Source organism: Mesoplodon mirus (assembly GCF_964341445.2).
Source record: "Mesoplodon mirus genome assembly, chromosome: 7".
NCBI lineage: Eukaryota > Metazoa > Chordata > Mammalia > Artiodactyla > Ziphiidae > Mesoplodon > Mesoplodon mirus.
This window is the reverse complement of record NC_138983.1, coordinates 44,807,265-44,826,179: the sequence shown is the minus strand read 5'-3', so window position 1 is coordinate 44,826,179 and position 18,915 is coordinate 44,807,265. Positions and strand designations below refer to the sequence as shown.

The 18,915-nt window shown below is 36.9% G+C and overlaps 1 protein-coding gene across 4 annotated transcripts in view; it reads left to right on the top strand.

The window, feature by feature from the left end:
• Window positions 1-2,238: 2,238 nt before the first annotated feature.
• EED (embryonic ectoderm development) overlaps window positions 2,239-18,915 on the top strand; it is a 34,604-nt gene continuing 17,927 nt past the window's right edge. Inside the window, exons 1-6 of one of the 4 annotated variants that reach the window (XM_082628623.1) lie at window positions 2,251-2,983; window positions 8,219-8,371; window positions 10,332-10,424; window positions 13,676-13,741; window positions 15,267-15,392; window positions 16,040-16,121. In XM_082628623.1, the coding sequence (XP_082484749.1) occupies window positions 2,870-2,983; window positions 8,219-8,371; window positions 10,332-10,424; window positions 13,676-13,741; window positions 15,267-15,392; window positions 16,040-16,121 (634 nt within the window). In that variant the 5' untranslated portion in view covers window positions 2,251-2,869. Of the gene's footprint in view, window positions 2,984-8,218; window positions 8,372-10,331; window positions 10,425-13,675; window positions 13,742-15,266; window positions 15,393-16,039; window positions 16,122-18,915 lie in introns of all 4 variants that reach the window. The other 3 variants (XM_082628624.1, XM_082628626.1, XM_082628625.1) reach the window with 3 other exon arrangements.

The following is an 18,915-nucleotide window of genomic DNA, read 5'->3' as shown; positions in this document are numbered from 1 at the left end:
TGTAGAGAACAAATGTATGGACTCCAAGGGGGGAAAGTGGAGGGGTGGAGGTGTAATGAATTGGGAGATTGGGATTGACATATATACAGTAATATGTATAAAATGGATAACTAATAAGAACCTGCTGTATAAAAAAATAAATAAAATTCAAAATTAAAAAAAAAACAATATTCCAAAGCAGCATACTGCAGGTGGCATGTCCTGAACTCTTTCACCCCCCACCACTCTTCTCTTTGATTATAAATCCACACCTATCCTTGCTGTATTCAGAGTTAAGCCCCATCTCCCTCTCCTACTGTGATAGGCTTGACACCTATTACAATAGTCCTAAAGTTCCTTACTGTTTTAACAAGTGTCAGAATAATTTTTTAACATTAGCAATAATGAACATTAATTTCCATTTATTATCCCTGACTCATCAAATTTTTAAAATATCTCTCCTAGTTTTAATAAAACTAATATATATATATATATATATATATATATATTTTTTTTTTTTTTTTTTTTTTTTTTTTTTTTTGCGGTACGCGGGCCTGTCACTGTTGTGGCCTCTTCCGTTGCGAAGCACAGGCTCCGGACCCACAGGCTCAGCGGCCATGGCTCACGGGTCTAGCCGCTCCGCGGCATGTGGGATCTTCCCGGACCGGGGCACGAACCCGTGTCCCCTGCATCGGCAGGCGGACTCTCAATCACTGCGCCACCAGGGAAGCCCAACTAAAATATTTTTTAAAATATTTTTGCTTTGTTATGAATAACATGCATGCTGAAAGGCACTTTCCTTCCATATGTCCTTTATCCAAATGTTCAGCACTTTTCTGATTTTATTAGTAGAAGGTGACTCCCACTGATCCCAGATACACAGAGTAATTTGGATTGGAAACGCTTTAGTTAATTATCTTTTATTTGTAGAACTACATTCACAAACATCCTTATCAACAGATAAGTGGGGTATGTTTGTCTTTGTCTGTGGAAATGTCATACCAAAGCACATCTTACTTTCTCAGTGGTGATTCCATACCAATCTCATCTCTCTCTCACCAACTGAGGAGGACTTAGCAGCGCCTGGCACATTAGGAGTTCAACAAACAAGGGCAATTACTATTATTAAGATATGAACTTTAATTTTTTCAGCTTCGTTATTTTTCCTGAGTCTTCACTGCAAAAACTTCTTATTCTGCCCTGCATTTGCTTTACCTTCCCTTACTCATTCTCAACTGACTTCTCTCCTTATCCCCAAGAGTGACTTGCAATCTGCAGTTAATGAAACAGAGATAATGATATTCTCTATATTAAGGCATCATGCAGAAGTAGTTCTAATACACTAGAATTTTATCGTGGGGCACTCCTCTATACTGTTTATCCAATGGGTGATGTAATGAGGTCTAAAAGACAAAAAATATATAATATCAAGTGATCAAGAAATATTAGGTCCCTTCCTATACCTTCATTTTTACAGATGAGGACAATGAGGCCCAGAAATATAAGTTGTCACAGCTAAGTTCCAAAAAAGGGGGAGGGAGGGGGAACTGACTTTTATTTCTTGTCATAGTTCTCCTTTTCTGGGCTATTCATTTGGTTATGTGTCTTAATCACCCATCTAACAAATCCACGAGGCTCACCAATGTAATTAGCACCTGTCAACCGCCCAGATACGGTAACACAGCAAACATCTTGGTGAAGCATAACAGTTTTGTTGCCTTCCCCTAGAATTTTATTGTATCTGGTGTGCCAAAAAATATTGTCCGTCATTTGTCTCACAGTCGCATACATGCTTGGAGATGACCATTGACTTTTAGGCCTTGTCGTTTTTCACGGCCTTGATAATCCTTTAACAGGTAAAAGAAGCACTCCGGAATGTAACTCATTGGAGTCTAGAATTATAATTTTAGTATATTCCTACCTAAACCCTACCCAATATTGGTACCAATTGGACGAGGATAAACATTCATTGCAATAAACATTCACTAGAATAAATATTCATCAAGAAACTAGGAGGCATTCAGGGATTATTATTTTGTGGCGTTTAGAAATCCATCCTGGACTACGGAAACCCGGTGGAAGACTACCTGGTTCACAAACAAGATTTCAAAGAGGAGGGGCTTGGAGGAGGCGGGTCCGGACAACCAAGCGCGAGAATACGCCCCAGCGCATGCGCACCCATTAGCGGGTAACTCCCATTTGCTAGGTAGGGGAGGAAAGTGAGAAGCAGTCTACAATTTTAAAATTTCTCTCCGCAACCGAAAATTAGATTGTGATCAGTTCCATGAATAATGTGAGAGCGTTATTCTCCGAGTTCAAGATTAAGGACACTTGGCATATACCGCTAAACCAAGAGGTGACTTCTCGTCTCGTACCCCGTCTCCTGGGACATTGATAGGCTAGTCCATTCCACAGACTTTCGAGTCTTTGCAGCGGGTCGGGGATCGAAGGATTGGGCCAATAGCGGCTGAAACGTCTTTGGAAGGAGGAAGGGGGTGAGGGGGCATCCCTCTGAGTTCCGCCTCTCCTTTTTCGAGGCGGTCGTGGGGAAGGGGGACGTACGAAATATTGCCCTCGAAAGCCAAGGATCACACCTCTCCGTGCAAACTGCCGGGAGGGCGGCGGGAAAAGGGCAAGACGGGAGTGGGGAAAGGGAAGGATCCAGGAAGCCGCGCGGGAGGGCGCGCGCGCGCGCCCCTTTTTCAGCAGTGTGGCGGGGTCGCACGCACGCCCGCCTCGGCGGCTGGGCGCGGTTTGCGACAGTGGGGGGAGTGGTGGAGGTGGCGGCGGCAGTGGCAACTTTGCGGCAAGCTCCGGACGGGCTTGCTTGACGGCGGTGTGGCGGAGGCCCCGCCCTAGGCGGCAGGAACCTGGAGGGAGGCGGAGGAATATGTCCGAGAGGGAAGTGTCTACAGCGCCGGCGGGAACAGACATGCCTGCGGCCAAGAAGCAGAAGCTGAGCAGCGACGAGAACAGCAACCCGGACCTCTCTGGAGACGAGAATGTGAGTGCAGCACTGAGCAGTCCGGACGGGACTTTGGAGTGAAAGTTTCAAATTCTTTTTAAACTGTAGGCGCGGGGGCGGGCAGGCGGCTGTGGGGGGAGGGAGAGGTGTCACCCTCTACTCAGGAAAACGCGGGCGTGGAGGAGAACATCGAACTTGTCTCTACGGGGATTTTGAGCTGCGGCCGAGAGCGAGCGGAAACTTGACGAAGGAGAGTGGTTTAAGAGAGAGCGTGGTGGTGGAGGTCAGAGGGTTCTGAGATCCTTTTGCGTGCATGCGGAGTGTCTGGGCCTTTAGGCAGATTTGGGGAGAGTGCGGATCTGAGATTCCAGTAGTTTAAAAGGCAAGTTAGAGGTTTTTCTAAGACAGTTGGAAGGAGGGGCCAGCGTGTGTTAATGGACTTTTAAAAAGGAATTTAGGGGCCGTGTCACTCGTAGACCCTTACCGACTGTCCAGGATGGGAAGAGTAGCTCTTAGACGTAAGAGATTTCGGTGACTCTTTTAAAGGGGCTTTTGTGTCCGCTTCTGTCTTGTCCGTGGAGAAGGGGCGTGCCTGACAGTCGGCTTCTCTTCAGGAGGAGGAAAATTGAGAGGGTCGTCTGCTGACTTGGAGGGGGAAACGACCCTTGAGGAAGGAATGAGAAGGGACAGTTACTCTTTTGTAAGTTTTCACTAAGATAAAGGGGATGACCTGGAAGATTTTAGGCCGCTGTGGTCAGGGTAGATGTCTTTAGGTGTGGGCTCGTGGCTTCGCATGTGTAAGGTGTTTTGGAATCAGATTTTTTTTTTTACTCTTAAATGGATCTTGTTAATACTCTAGTTCGTCCCAACAGTTGATCCCAGTGTTTTTAGGTGAGACGCCAGTAATGACCGAACTGACATTAATTTTCAGTCACATGTTTTAAATTTATATCCAATAAGGTCAGCAAAATGTCTTCACAGTTCATTCAACGAATTACTACTCTGAAATGTGAACCCTCCGAAGTAACAACATCTGATTATCTTTTTTAAACCTTTAAAGTGTTATAGGAAGGTGGTGTAAGTTCTTCTTTTTCTCAGTTTAGCTAGTTTTAAGAATAAATGTTGTACCTTACACACCCAGTTCCTAAGTTCTACATCACTGCATCACCGACTGAAGCATATATATATGGCATGGTGCCAAGACCAGAATTTTCACTGAACAGATGGGAAAGAATTCTTTTTGCAGATAGAAGAAAGATATTTGGGAGATTGTCAGTTTGTGGGATTTGGACTTGAAATTTCTGGAAGGCTTAGGTGTTGAATGTTACTTTAAATCTGTTTTTTTCCTGTTTGTGCTTCCCAATCTTATTATATATCGGGATCTAACATTTTTGACCCTCTTCATTCCAGCCCTTGATGTCTGTTTTATTTCCACCTCTTCTTAAATTTCTCTAGGCAGATTAGGTTAGTGACTAGGAGCACAAACTGCATCTCTTAGGTTAAAATCCCCACTCTACTGCTTACCGGTTGCTTGATCTTGAGCAAGGTGCTTGACCTAGTTGCACTAGATTCTTATCTTTAAAATGGGGATAATAACGGTATTTACCTCATGGGATGTTTGTGAGGATTAAATGTGATAATATAGGTGAAGTGCTGAAAAGAGTGCCTGCCCCTTAATGAGTACCATACAAGTGTTAATTACTATTACTTCTTTTGTAATCACATTGTCTAGACTTATGTTTCTGGCCCTTCCACATATTAATCAGGCAGAAATGTAATGAAAATGTCAATAACCTATTAGACTGAGGAAAATTTCAGGGAACCAAATAAATTGAAAGGTTATTTTCTTTTTACAGACCCTTAAGAGGAATGTACTCCTTGATGCATACTAAAGCTATTCAGAACTAGATGATTGGACTAAGCCGTTGTTTTGGTTCCTCCATTTGGCTGGGACTTTTAACCTTTTTTGTGCCTTGGACACCTTAATAAATCCTGTGAAACCTTCTCAGAATAATAGTTTCAAATGTATAAAATACAATATATAAGATTACAAACAAAATCAGTGATAAAATTATTAAAAAGTTACAGAATTTTTTAAAACAAATTTAAGATTTGTTTTAATAAAGTGCTTTAATATCAAGTGCTTCTTTATTAGCACATTAAGTAACTAGGTCTAGCAGTGACTCTGATAGTTATGATGGGCATAGACAATTTTTGAGATCTGCAACTACTATAATGTCATATAAAAATACCTGATTTCATTGGTGAGAAAGTCACAGCTACAGTAACATTAGCATGTATGCTGCCTGCATTATAATAGAAGGAAGTAATAGATTTCACTTAAAGACAGTGAAAATTAAAATGCAACTTTAAATTTATTTATGTATTTGTTTATTTTGCCACTTAAGTTCACAGGTCCTCTGAATTTCATCCAGGGACCCAGATCTAGGACATAGGTTAAGGGAAGCGAGTAGAGAACTCTGTATAAAAATGAGCTCAGAAAAAGCTAACAAGGGCAGTGGTTTTACTCTTGAGGGAGCCAAATAATGACAGGAAGGCCAAAAGCAAGTGGAGGAAAGAATGTGGTGTTTTTGAGTTGGAGTGAAGGTAGTCTGAGCGCTTGCTACGGTTAAAGTGAATCAAAGAATTGAAAGGACATTAAAATTTTTTTCAATTGAGGTATAATTAACTAATATTATATTATTTCAGATGCACAACATAATGATTCGATATTTGTATACATTGCAAAATGATCAGCACAGTAAATCTAGTTAACATCCGACCTATTTTAAGTTTGTTTTATATGTATCTGCCATTCTATTAACTTTTTCATATGACTGCAGAGTAGTTAGCTTATGGAAGAATACTAATTGTTGTCTGGTACTGAGATCAGAAGGCTGAATCTGGAGACATGTCTTTTGCTTAAGCAGCCTGTGGCAAGATTAAGGGCCAAATTACTATCCCTGTTTCCTTGTTGAGCAAATGCAGATGGTAGTGCCATATCTGTTGCATAGTACCATTCTGTATTTTGATGAGGGGCCAAGGTGGAAGTCAGCTTGTACACATATTAGATACTTAGGAAAGGTTTGAATTTAAAGATAAAGTGAAAGCATTGTGACTGTATTTCATTTCCATTTGTTTGATTTCCATTTGATCTTGATTTGCCTATTTGAGGAGATGGGTAAATTAAGTGGTTAAAAGTTTATACACATACACACACACACATACACATACATGTAATGTGCCCCGATTATTAACAGTGTTTTGGGTGGCTTCTTGATTAGCAGTTGGATTCTTAGAATGGAAAGAAGAATTTTCCAGACTGGGAAGAAGCTAGTGAATAAATGTCTCACCGTTTTATTATTTCATTTCTCTAGTGTTGAAAGATAATTTTCAGAAAAAGAATAAATTTTCAGAAACATTTTATTTTACTCATATGAGGGAACTGGGCAAGTGTAAGTCAAACGGTACAAATGTATATGGATTAAAGGAATGTAGAGATGAAATTGCAAATGGAGACAAAAACTTTTCTTCAGCGTGAAAGGGAAGACATTTGAACCTCTACCTTTGGATTATGCACAGTGTGAGAAATGTAAGATTGTTCAAAGGCAGTAAAGGGGGTTAGAATAATCTGATAACACGGAAGAGCGTGCAGTAGTTACATAGTTTTCCAGTGAAACACAAAATTGTTTTCTACACTAGGTTTTATCTGTGTAAATACAACTGAAAGGTAGGGAGAAATAGAGATTAACAGTGATTTCAGGACTTCCCCGGTGGTCCAGTGAGTAAGAATCTGCACTTCCAATGCGGGGGTCCGGGTTTAGTTTCTGGTGAAGGAACTAGATCCCACATGCATGCCGCAACTAAGACCCCGGGCAGCCTAAATAAATAAAAATTAAAACAACAACAACAAAAAAACCCCCAGTGATTTCAACCTAGGAACTGAACTCTAAAGTTTTACATTTCTATATCTATAAAAGCTGATTGTATTTACATGAAATTACAGTCTAGATATTGAGCATTACTATGTGCCATCTATCCACTTCATTCTCTTTTTTCACCCTAGATAACCAGTATATTTTAGAATGATTTGTGTATTTTTTTTTAAAAGCGTTCCATTTTGGTAGGAACCATTCGTTTTGAAAAACCACCCCTAAGAACTACTGTATAATACCATATAGTTTTTAAGGAATTAATATGAATTTTTAATATACTTTTTGATACTCCAGTTAATTTTTAATGATCAGTAATATCATAAAACCAACTTTAGGAAGCAATAATTTAAAAATAACCTCTAAGACAATGGTTCCTAATATGTGTTCTCATAGGTGTTAATAGGCACTCCATGAAAAAAAAGCTTCCTCTGGAATGAATTTAGTAACTGCTGCCCTAAGGTGATATAGGTTTAAATAAATCTCTTTATTCCAAGGAACACTTTGGAATGTGTAATCAAAGGAGGTACTGAAATCCTGTTCTCAGAGTAGAGAACCATTAATATAGCTTGCGGACTGGAGACAGGGTATATATAAATTAGGTGAATTTTCAAGGTTTCCTGCAGTCATTTCTACATTTGGAAGAATTTTACTTTACAGTGAGTTTCTGGAGCTCTATTATATGAGTATTCTAGAGCTATGAGTCCGATTTCACTTGTATATAGCACATAACATGTAGAACCTAAAAATATTCTAAATGGTTTAAGTGTTATAAATAAGCAGAGTTTGAATGATAATCAGGATTTTCATCTAAAGTAGGAAGCACTAACACTGTAGCCTCAAACGGCTACCCACTCCCATGCTCCAAACTGAGCAGCAGTCAAATAAATTATGAAGACACGTAGGTCAGTCAGATTTAAGAGTCATAGCTTTTGGTTTTGAATACCAGCAGCACTAACCAGCAAGACACCATTTAGGCTCTCTAAGCAACACTTCCTTATCTAACAATACCTTGTATGAAGGGCAGTAAAGATGAAGTGAGGCAATGTAATAAAGTGGCTGGCACAGACCAGTGCCTTGTTATTTAAAGGCAGTATTATTCTTACCATTAGCATCATCATGGTTAGCTTTTTTGTTTATATTTTTGCTGAAATATCAAATATCCACAAATCCTAATGTGTTTGCGTTTTATTTTTATTTGGAGACAAGAATAAATTTCTTCATTTCTTGCAGGATTTCTTAATTAATTCTTTTAGGCCAGTCAGTAGCTACCCAGTATGAACTCATTTCCTAAGTACAGTATTGCTGTTTCATATAATTTTTTCTGATTTGCTGCTCATAGGATGATGCTGTCAGTATAGAAAGTGGTACAAACACTGAACGCCCTGATACACCTACAAATACGCCAAACGCGCCTGGAAGGAAAAGTTGGGGGAAGGGAAAATGGAAGTCAAAGAAATGCAAATATTCTTTCAAATGTGTAAATAGTCTCAAGGTATGTACAGAAGGACACAGTCTATGTGCTGAATGATGGGCTCCAGAGTTATTTCTCAGTGGTAAACATTTTATGCTCAGGATACTCTGTCAAGTTAAAAATATTATAAAATTATAATAATCTGAAGTTTTGTTTGTAGGGCAGACTGCATAGTTATTATAATCCATTCCACATTTATTTAGCTTTTTTTTGTTTGTTTTACATTAAATGGGTAGTACCTAGTATTGCATCTGGTTTTTCTTTACTGTTTTTATTGACTTTGAGAAATGTTACTCTTCATATTTTGGTAAAACTTAAAAGCATAAGCCACTTCCTGGTACCTGTTACTGAAAAAAACTGAATGTGACTCATTAACTTTGAGTTAGCATAAATTGAAACAGATGTCTTTGTGCAGTCTTTAAAAATTTAACTCTTTTATTTGTAATTGTTTTCAAAGAAAAAGGTAGAAATTAAAAAATTTTTTGAATATTCAATATTTGGAAAAAATAATAGGTTGGAGTTATTTAGATTACTGCCTTCCTCAATAGTCTTTTTATTTTTAAAAAGGATTACTGATATTTACTTTAAATGTTTTACATATATTCATTTCCTGTTTTTTAAATTTGGGGGTGTTTTTCCTGTGCTGAGCAAAAATATACATTATATTATCTTATACATATGTTAGATAGATTCTTTTTAAAATATCTAAATATACTTTAAAGTCTTCGGAAAGCGTAAGAAGCTATGGCTTTATAGAAATTATTTTCCTGTCTATGTAGCAAAATTCATTGCTCAGTGTTTAAAATTATATTGTCTTAAAAGGAGGGAAATTAATCTCAGTGGTTGTTGGGTTTTTTTTTCCTTCTAAAGCTAAGTGTCCATTGTAGTTTCATGTTAATATTTAGGTATATTAACCTATTTTTACGTAGTATATCTGGAAGGTGGTTTTAACTGCCATTTGGATATTTTGATTAAATATTTCCAAAGCCTAAAGCTATGGCTTTTTAAAGGATAAGAAATAAATGTTGTTATACTTTAAAAGTGAAAACAGTGCCTTAAAGTGAATATGAAAGTTACTATTAAACACCAGGAGATTGCCAGTATAATTAAGGCTGAAAAATAACTTCGTGAACAAAACTGAATCCTTGTAGCACAGGGAACTCTGCTCAGTATTCTGTGGTGGCCTAAATGGGAAAAGAATTTGAAAAAGCTGTATATGTATGGCTGAATCACTTTGCTGTGCACCTGAAACTAATACAACATTGTTAATCAACTCTACTCCAATGTAAAATAAAAAATTTTAAAAACCTGAATACTTGTTTTTTGTACATCTCCTTATAGCCTCCTGGTAACTGTGAAGTTACAGCCCACTGCCTCCCCTGGCCCCCACTGTTCAAGTATTCTTGTTCATTATAAAACTTCTTGGGTGGTTTTTCTTTTAGGACCCAAATTCAAGGTTATTTAAAGTTGTTTCTATAGAACTGTAGAAAGCAGTGATTTGAATGGAGTCTGATATGCTTCACTGTACGAGGGAAATTAAACCTAATAAAGTTTAATGAGTACTGGAGAAACTATATTAACTGTTAGGTTATTTGTTATTTCAGAAAAATAAATTGTGTCCTTATGTTCTAAGGGGTTAAATGCCTTTACCACAAGTATCCATTTTATTTTGATTCAGAAGCGTGCAGTTGGGTTTAAGAATATAGAAGGCAACTATCAAAGTATTTTCATTGATGAGTACTTGTTACCTAACCTTTGATCTAAATCTTTAATTGTTATAAAGCTTTATCATGCACCAGTATTCTAAAATGTGAAAACTGGACTAACAGATACCTTTTAAGTGTCAAAAATCAGTTTATGTATGATATATAAAACTGCAGCTTGCATTTTGGAAAAAAGTTGTAATGGGAATGGTCAGTTTAGTACCATTTTTTGGTTTCTAAAATATATTAATTTTTCTTGTTTCTTGGTTAATTTATAGGAAGATCATAATCAGCCATTGTTTGGAGTTCAGTTTAACTGGCACAGTAAAGAAGGAGATCCATTAGTGTTTGCAACTGTAGGAAGCAACAGAGTGAGTGTTAAAGGGGACTGTTTGGCATTTGGCTTATCAGAGTCTGGTGTTAATATAACATTGAAGTGTAATGATTTTGAAGTAAACTTTGTATAGCTGGTTTGACAATATTGTTCCTTTATGTAAAAGTGAAGCATTCTAGAAACTGACAAAATTAAAAGTAATATTCATGAATGAAAATATATCTTTATTTCATATATACTCCCAATTGTTCATGAAACAGGTTTATTTACATTTTGTACTCATAAATATTTTGTTTTGAGTGGCTGAAAAAATTGACCTTGCTTGTTAGAAGTGACTGTAATAGTTGTTTGTCAATTTAGGGTAAAAAGTCTGTGATTTCTTAAAAATAATAAACATAATTAGTTGCTCTCTGTAAATGGAAGGCGTAAATCCAGTGGATTTATGTAATAGTTACTGAAAATATTTTAAGTATATGCAATAAACATTTGTTTTGAATTGTTTTTAGGAAGCCAGAGTATCTTGAACTAAGAGCATGCATGGAAAAAAACATGCTGGGCATGTTTTGATGTCAATGATTAAACTTTTTAGTTAAACCTGGGGCTGAAAAAGTGGATTGCAAAGACTTGTTTACTTCCATTCACTTCTAAATGAATGGGAAAAAGAAAGATTTCCCTAGTGCTTACCAGGGAGAATCAGGAGTTTTCTGTTAAGCTGAAATCACTTCGGAAAAGTTGTTCTCCTGATAAGTCTTTACTCTATTAGCTGACATTCTGCTTATTCATTAGTACTGTACTAAGAGTTATGAGAAGTAACAGAGAAATAGATTGGCGTATTTGGAAAAAGAAAGATGGAGGAAATTGACTAATTGATATGGATTGACAATAAACAAAGTCACTTTCTTTACCTTTAGCACAAGAGGGGAGGGGAAGGAGGTGAATCTGAGAGGTGTTCCCTAAATTATTATTTTAATCGAGTGAAATTAAATTTTATGCTTCTTTAGTAATTGTGCTAAGCTTTTTAGAGAAATAAAAGACCATGATTTTTAATGCACGCCATTTCCTATATTTGTTTGCTGTTTTAGTGTTAGTATTCTGTTCTCAATCAAAACTAACTTGGGGAGTTGTCAGCTGAGTATTTTTCAAATGTCAGCATATTTCCAAGCTTTTTTCCTTTTTTATTCTGAAAGTTTGAGAATCATACAAACACACATGCATCTATTCTGGGCTAGAACTTTGCCATTCCTGTTTTCTAAAAAGTAAAATTTGGCTCTAAGTAATTTCCTGGAAGTCTTTAAGGAAGTTTTAATTACATTTAAGGCTCTGTTGCTTTTACTGGTCATTGAAGTTATGAAAATTTGAAACTCTATACTCAAGTTGATAACCTGGGATAACAGCTTTTTTTGGTGTTTAGCCAAATGTAGGTTGTGATATGTAGCTTGAAAACAACAATTCAGAGGGAAATTGATGTAGTTTGAAGAAGAGATTAAGGTTATTTTTCCGAAAATTGGGAACATAATCCATTAATTCATTTGAATCCACTTTTCAGACATCACTATAAGCCTGATTATACTTCACTAACTTCACCATCATATTAGTATAATTAGAATTAGTATAATTTGTGCTCCAGTATGCTCATTGTAATGTTCCAGGCTTTCTAACAAAAAGAATCCCTGTTCTCATTTAAAATGACATTGAATTATACGTTACTGAATTATAAAAAGGTCTGCTGTTTGGACTTCTTTTTAAAAAAAAAGAAACAAAAACAAAACAAAATAATCTCTTAAGACAACCTAGTTAGCATCCATATAAGGAATTTTTTTTAGAATATTTATGTAGCAATTATCTTGTTAATAGGTGATGATAGATGATTTAAAGGATCTTTATAGAGTTCTTATAGACTTATATTAAGATTAGTAACAGGTTATTGCTAACATGACTAAGCTGTAAGAAGAATGGAAAGAAATTTATAAAAAAATTAGTATTACAGAGTAAGCCCTCTATATCTGTGGGTTCCACATCCACAGATTCAACCAAGTGTGGATCAAAAATATTCAGAAAAGAAAATTCCAGAAAGCTCCAAAAAGCAGAACTTGAATTTGCTTTGTGCTGGCAACTATTTATATAGCATTTACATTGTATTAGATGTCATAGTGGTCTAGAGATGACTTAAAGTATATGGGAGGATGTGTGAGGTTATATGCATACACTATGCCATTTTATATAAGGAACTTGAGCATCCTCAGATTTTGGTATCTGTGGGGAGTTCTGGAAGCAATCCCTGGCAGATACCAAGGGACAACTGTACATAATTGAATAAAGTGTATATATTATTAATTTTAGAATGTGTGACGAAAAGGCCACTGTACATCAGAAAGTTAATATTTGATGAGCAATGTCCATGAGAAAATTATTAGGCAAATTTTAGGTTTTCTTTTTTTTTTTAATTTAATTTATTTATTTATTTTTGGCTGTGTTGGGTCTTTGTTGCTGCACGTGCGCTTTCTCTAGTTGTGGCGAGCAGGGGCTATTTGTTGCAGTGCGCGGGCTTCTTATTGCAGTGGCTTCTCTTGTTGCAGAGCACCAGCTCTAGGCACACGGGCTTCAGTACTTGTGGCTCGCGGGCTCTAGAGCGCAGGCTCAGTAGTTGTAGCGCAAGGGCTTTGTTGCTCCGTGGTATGTGGGATCTTCCTGGACCAGGGCTCGAACCTGTGTCCCCTGCATTGGCAGGTGGATTCTTAACCACTGTGCCACCAGGGAAGTCCTAGATTTTCTTATATGTAATTAATAATGCTCTAAAACTATCCAAAGACTTTAAAGCTTTAAAAGAGGATAAACCACAGGAATTCCCTGATGGTCCAGTGGTTGGGACTCCCTGCCGTAGGCCTGGGTTCATTCCCTGGTCAGGGAACTTGGATCCTGCAAGCCTTGTGGTGCAGCCAAAAAAAAAAAAAAAAAAAAAGATAAACTACAGTTTTAGGGAGTAGTTATACTTTACTGTGAGGTATTCAACTTTATTTACTTGGAAAAGTTGGTGCAATTAGATGGATGAGATAAAAGTTGAAAACATTGGAAACAGAAACCATTATTATTACTGTAGTATTTAATATATTCTGAAAATTATGTAATGCATTAGGCTTTATAATAGCTTCCTTAAGTTTAAAGGAGCCATTTTAAAGCAGTAGTTTCTGTAGCATCTTTGAGATACATTTGTGACTAAAATATGTTCAAAAGCTGAAGAGTGTGTTTCTACATTTGAGGTAAAATTTACTGTATTTTTGTTTTCATTAGGTTACCTTATATGAATGTCACTCACAAGGAGAAATCCGGTTGTTGCAATCTTATGTGGATGCTGATGTATCCTTTCCTGGGTTTTCCATATTGTTGGCTAAAGAAATTGACTTTCAATAAGTACCCCAAAACTTTTGTAAATTAGTTAGTTCTCTAAAGTTATATTGTCCTTTTTTAACTTTAACCAATGCTGTCCTTCACTGTCACCCAAAAGATTCCTAGTATCTAGTTTTCCTGATTCCTAGAAAGCCATTGTAGGGTGGATATGAAAGAGGACAGTGTGGGTATCTGGAGATGAGCATTGGAAATCCTGTAATAGAAAATGATAGCAGAAACTTCCTGTTTCTTTGACCTTGCTTGGAATTTTATCATTTCAAGGCAGTTATATTGGTGAACTTGGATTAATCAGAAGCTGTGCCTGGCAGTCATACCAAGTATTTGGTCATCAAAGCCTACAGGGAAAAAATAGACATGTGCAGTTTGTTTAGGAAATACTGTAAAACATGGGTTTATAAAGAAAACGCTTTAAAAAGCCAAAGGGTACAACAGTCAAAGCTTGGTGATAAGATTTCTTCCAGATCCATTTGAAAAAGCTAGCAAATAAGAAAGTGCAGGAACATTTAGTCTTCCCTTAGGTGATAAGAAAAGAAGTGACTTGTAGCCATACTGGGAAGGTCTCACACAGGAAAAGGTGGAAAACTGAATATTGATCTTTATCTAGAGGCACATAGCATTACTGAGATAGAGCCAGGATCAGCAAATTACAGCCTGTAGAGCTGGCCACCTGTTTTTTGTTTTGTTTTGTTTTGTTTTGTTTTGTTTTGTTTTGTTTGTGGTACGCGGGCCTCTCCCTGTTGTGGCCTCTCCCATTGTGGAGCACAGGCTCTGGATGCGCAGGCTCAGCGGCCACGGCTCACGGGCCCAGCCGCTCCACGGCATATGGGATCTTCCCGGACCAGGGCACGAACCCCTGTCCCCTGCATTGGCAGGCGGACTCTAAACCACTGCGCCACCAGGGAAGCCCCTGGCCACCTGTTTTTGTAAATAAATTTTTATTTGGGACACAGCCATGCCCATTTATTTACACATTGGCTATGGCTGCTTTCAAAAGACAGAGGTAAATAGTTATGCAAACAGCAAAATAGTAATCAAAACTGAGTGGAAGGGGCTTCCCTGGTGGCGCAGTGGTTGAAAGCCCGCCTGCCGATGCAAGGGACACGGGTTCGTGCCCTGGTCTGGGAAGATCCCACATGCCGCGGAGCACCTGGGCCTGTGAACCATGAGCGCTGAGCCTGCGCGTCCGGATCCTGTGCTCCGCAACGGGAGAGGCCACAACAGTGAGAGGCCTGCGTACCACCAAAAAAAAAAAAAAAAAAAAAAAACTGAGTGGAAGGACTGGATTTGTTTGATCATTTGGTATAGATTTTAGACCTAAAATCTCCATTGGTTAAACCTGGTAGTGTAAAGAAAAACGGGAACTTCTTTGTCAAAAACTTCAGCAGTTCTTTGGAGGTTTTTGTGTATAGTATTGTGATCATTGATGTGTTTACCTTTCAAAAGCAAATTATATTTCTTAACTGGCATTTCTTAGGCTGATGAGAACTTTTACACTTGTGCATGGACATATGATAGCAATACAAGCCATCCTCTGCTGGCTGTAGCTGGATCTAGAGGCATAATTAGGATAATTAATCCCATAACAATGCAGTGCATAAAGGTGGGTTTTCTTGTTAAATTATAGATCTTTTTTTTTTTTGAATGCACACCTGCAAAAGCTTGTCATGTTGAATTTAAAACAGTCAGTGTCTGTGCAATTTCTAATTTGGTTTGTACTTTGCCTATTGCTTCATTTAGACAAGTCTTTTGAGACCTTTGTCACATTTGGGTAATGCAAATTAAGGAATAAGTGGGAAAATTTTTTCATTTGAACTATTTTCTTTTAAAATAATTTCTGTCCTTTTGTCTTGCTTTAGTCTGAGAGGCTTTAAATGAACAATAAGAAAAGAGTTGGCTCATTTTCCAAAATCCCCTAAATAGGGCGTATAGAGTCAAGAGCACCTTGTAAAGAACTGAAAACTGAAGCCATGGAAGTTGATACTAAAAGAAATTTCACAAATCACGTTAACCTTGGGGGTACATTAGAATCACCTGAAAATCTTTTAAATCCTTCCTGTGGCTCAGAATATCTGCAAATGGGACTTGAACATCTTTTATTTTTCCTGCAAGTTGGGTGCTTTTAATATGCAGCCAAGGTTGAGAACCACTATTTCAAGTGAAACTATTTTTCCACTCTTCTAAGATTAATGAAAAAGAATTTATTGATTTTTATATGAAAGTTGAAGAAATGTTTTAAATTTATTATAGCACTATGTTGGCCATGGAAATGCTATCAATGAGCTGAAATTCCATCCAAGAGATCCAAATCTTCTCCTGTCAGTAAGTAAAGGTAAGAGAAGCAAATGTTTCTTTAGTTCTATTATTTGGGAGTGAGTTTTTTATTTTAGGGACAAACTGTTCTAAAGCAAAAAGCCAAATTTAAAAAGAAGTAAGTTTTAGAAAAATCTTAGCCTACATTAGCATCTCCAAACCAAGAATTGGAGGATGGGACCTTGAAATACACTGTTAACATATGATGTAAATAAAATAATTGGTACTGAGGATTAAGTGTGTATTACCCTTATTTACCATATTGCATTATGATAGTTTTAGAACTTTATCTGTAATTGAATTATCATATTAAGCTTCATTAATTTTAAGTGACCAAAGTTATGACATTTTTAATAGTTTGAAGGTAGTTTTGCAAATCATCTTACCATTCTTTCCAATCATGTAGTAAGAAATAATTCATCTGAAGATCGATATTGCTTATTTTTGACTCTCTCTATATAAAACGTTTGTTTTATAAAGGATTCCCTGTAAAAGTCCTTAAAATGCTAAGTTATCCAGTGTAAGCTCTTTGTAATTTTTCCCTTATTTATAAAGAGAAAGCATTGCTTTGCTCTGTATGGCTGTGTCGGCATTATAAGTTTATTCTGGGTTCAGACAGTGTTCTTAATCATTCTTAATCATTCTTAATCATTTCTGAGCTCTCTAAAATGATTTGGGTTGTTATCTCTACATTCTGTTTTCGATTGCCCTTTCTCGTTTCATTTCTACATTATTATTCTAGTCAAGTTTATTCTTTTAACAATTTGTCACACTGATAACCTAACCCCCACAATCTGCTCGTATTAAAAGATGTCCTCAAATTAAAACTCTTACATACAACATGTTTCAGTGTGATTTTTCTTTAACTATCAAGGCTTGTTTGGAAATAGACACCTAAGAAGAGAGCTAATAACTTTTTCTCTTCTCTTAATAACATTAGCTGGGCTCAGGTATTCCTTTACAAGTAACATAGGCCATAACGCGTTACTTGTTCTTAATGTTACAACTTTTTAACCCTGTCCTTCCCCCACTGTGTCAGTAAGAGCATTTTTCAAACAGTTTCTCAAAATGAATAGGAATTTTTCTGTAAGTAATGATCAAGGAAGGAAAAGACAACCTATAGAAAAGGAAAAAATATTTGCAAATTATGTATCTAATAAGGGACTTGTATCAAGAGGTCATACAGCTCAGTAATAAAAAGACAAGCAAATTAAAAACAGCCAAAGGTTTTGAATAGACATCTTTCCAAAGAACTTGCACAAGTGTCCAATAAGCACATAGAAAGGCACTCAGCATTATTAATCATTAGGGAAATGCAAATCAAAAACACAGTGATACAGGCGGATTCTATCAAACATTTAGAGAAGAGCTAACACCTATCCTTCTCAAACTCTTGCAAAATATAGCAGAGGGAGGAACACTCCCAAACTCATTCTACAAGGCCACCATCATGCTGATACCAAAACCAAAGATGTCACAACAAAAGAAAACTACAGGCCAATATCTCTGATGAACAAAGATGCAAAAATCCTCAACAAAATACAAGCAAACAGAATCCAACAGCACATTAAAAGGATCATACATCATGATCAAGTGGGGTTTATCCCAGGAATGCAAGAATTCTTCAATATACACAAATCAATCAATGTGATACACCATATTAACAAATTGAAGGAGAGAAACCATATGATAATCTCAATAGATGCAGAAAAAGCTTTTGGGTTTGACAAAATTCAACATCCATTTATGATAAAAACTCCAGAAAGTAGGCAGAGAGGGAACCTACCTCAACATAATAAAGGCTATATATGACAAACCCACATCCAACATCATTCTCAATGGTGAAAAACTGAAACCATTTCCTCTAAGATCAGGAACAAGATAAGGTTGCCCACTCTCACCACTATTATTCAACATAGTTTTTGGAAGTTTTAGCCACAGCAATCAGAGAAGAAAAAGAAATAAAAGGAATACAAATCAGAAAAGAAGAAGTAAAACTGTCACTGTTTGCAGATGACATGATACTATACATAGAGAATCCTAAAGATGCTACCAGAAAACTACTAGAGCTAATCAATGAATTTGGTAGAATAGCAGGATACAGAATTAATGCACAGAAATCTCTTGCATTCCTCTACACTAATGATGAAAAATATGAAAGACAAATTAAGGAAACACTCCCATTTACCATTGCAACAAAAAGAATAAAATACCTAGGAATAAACCTACCTAAGGAGACAAAAGAACTGTATGCATAAAACTGTAAGACACTGATGAAAGAAATTAAAGATGATACAAACAGGTGGCGAGATATCCTATGTTCTTGGATTGGAAGAATCAACATTGTGAAAATGACTATACTACCCAAAGCAATCTACAGATTCAGTGCAATCTCTATCAAACTACCAATGGCATTTTTCACAGAACTAGAACAAAAAATTTCTCAACTTGTATGGAAACAAAAAAGACCCCGAATAGCCAAAGCAATCTTGAGAAAGCAAAATGGAGCTGGAGGAATCAGGCTCCCTGACTTCAGATTATACTACAAAGCTACAGTAATCAAGACAGTATTGTACTGGCACAAAAACAGAAATATAGATCAATGGAACAGGATAGAAAGCGCAGAGATAAACCCACGCACATATGGTTACTTTATCTTTGATAAAGGAGGCAAGAATATACAATGGGGAAAAGACAGCCTCTTCAATAAGTGGTGCTGGGAAAACTGGGCAGCTACTGGGCTGTAAAAGAATGAAATTAGAACACTGCATAACACCATACACAAAAGTAAACCCAAAATGGATTAAAGACCT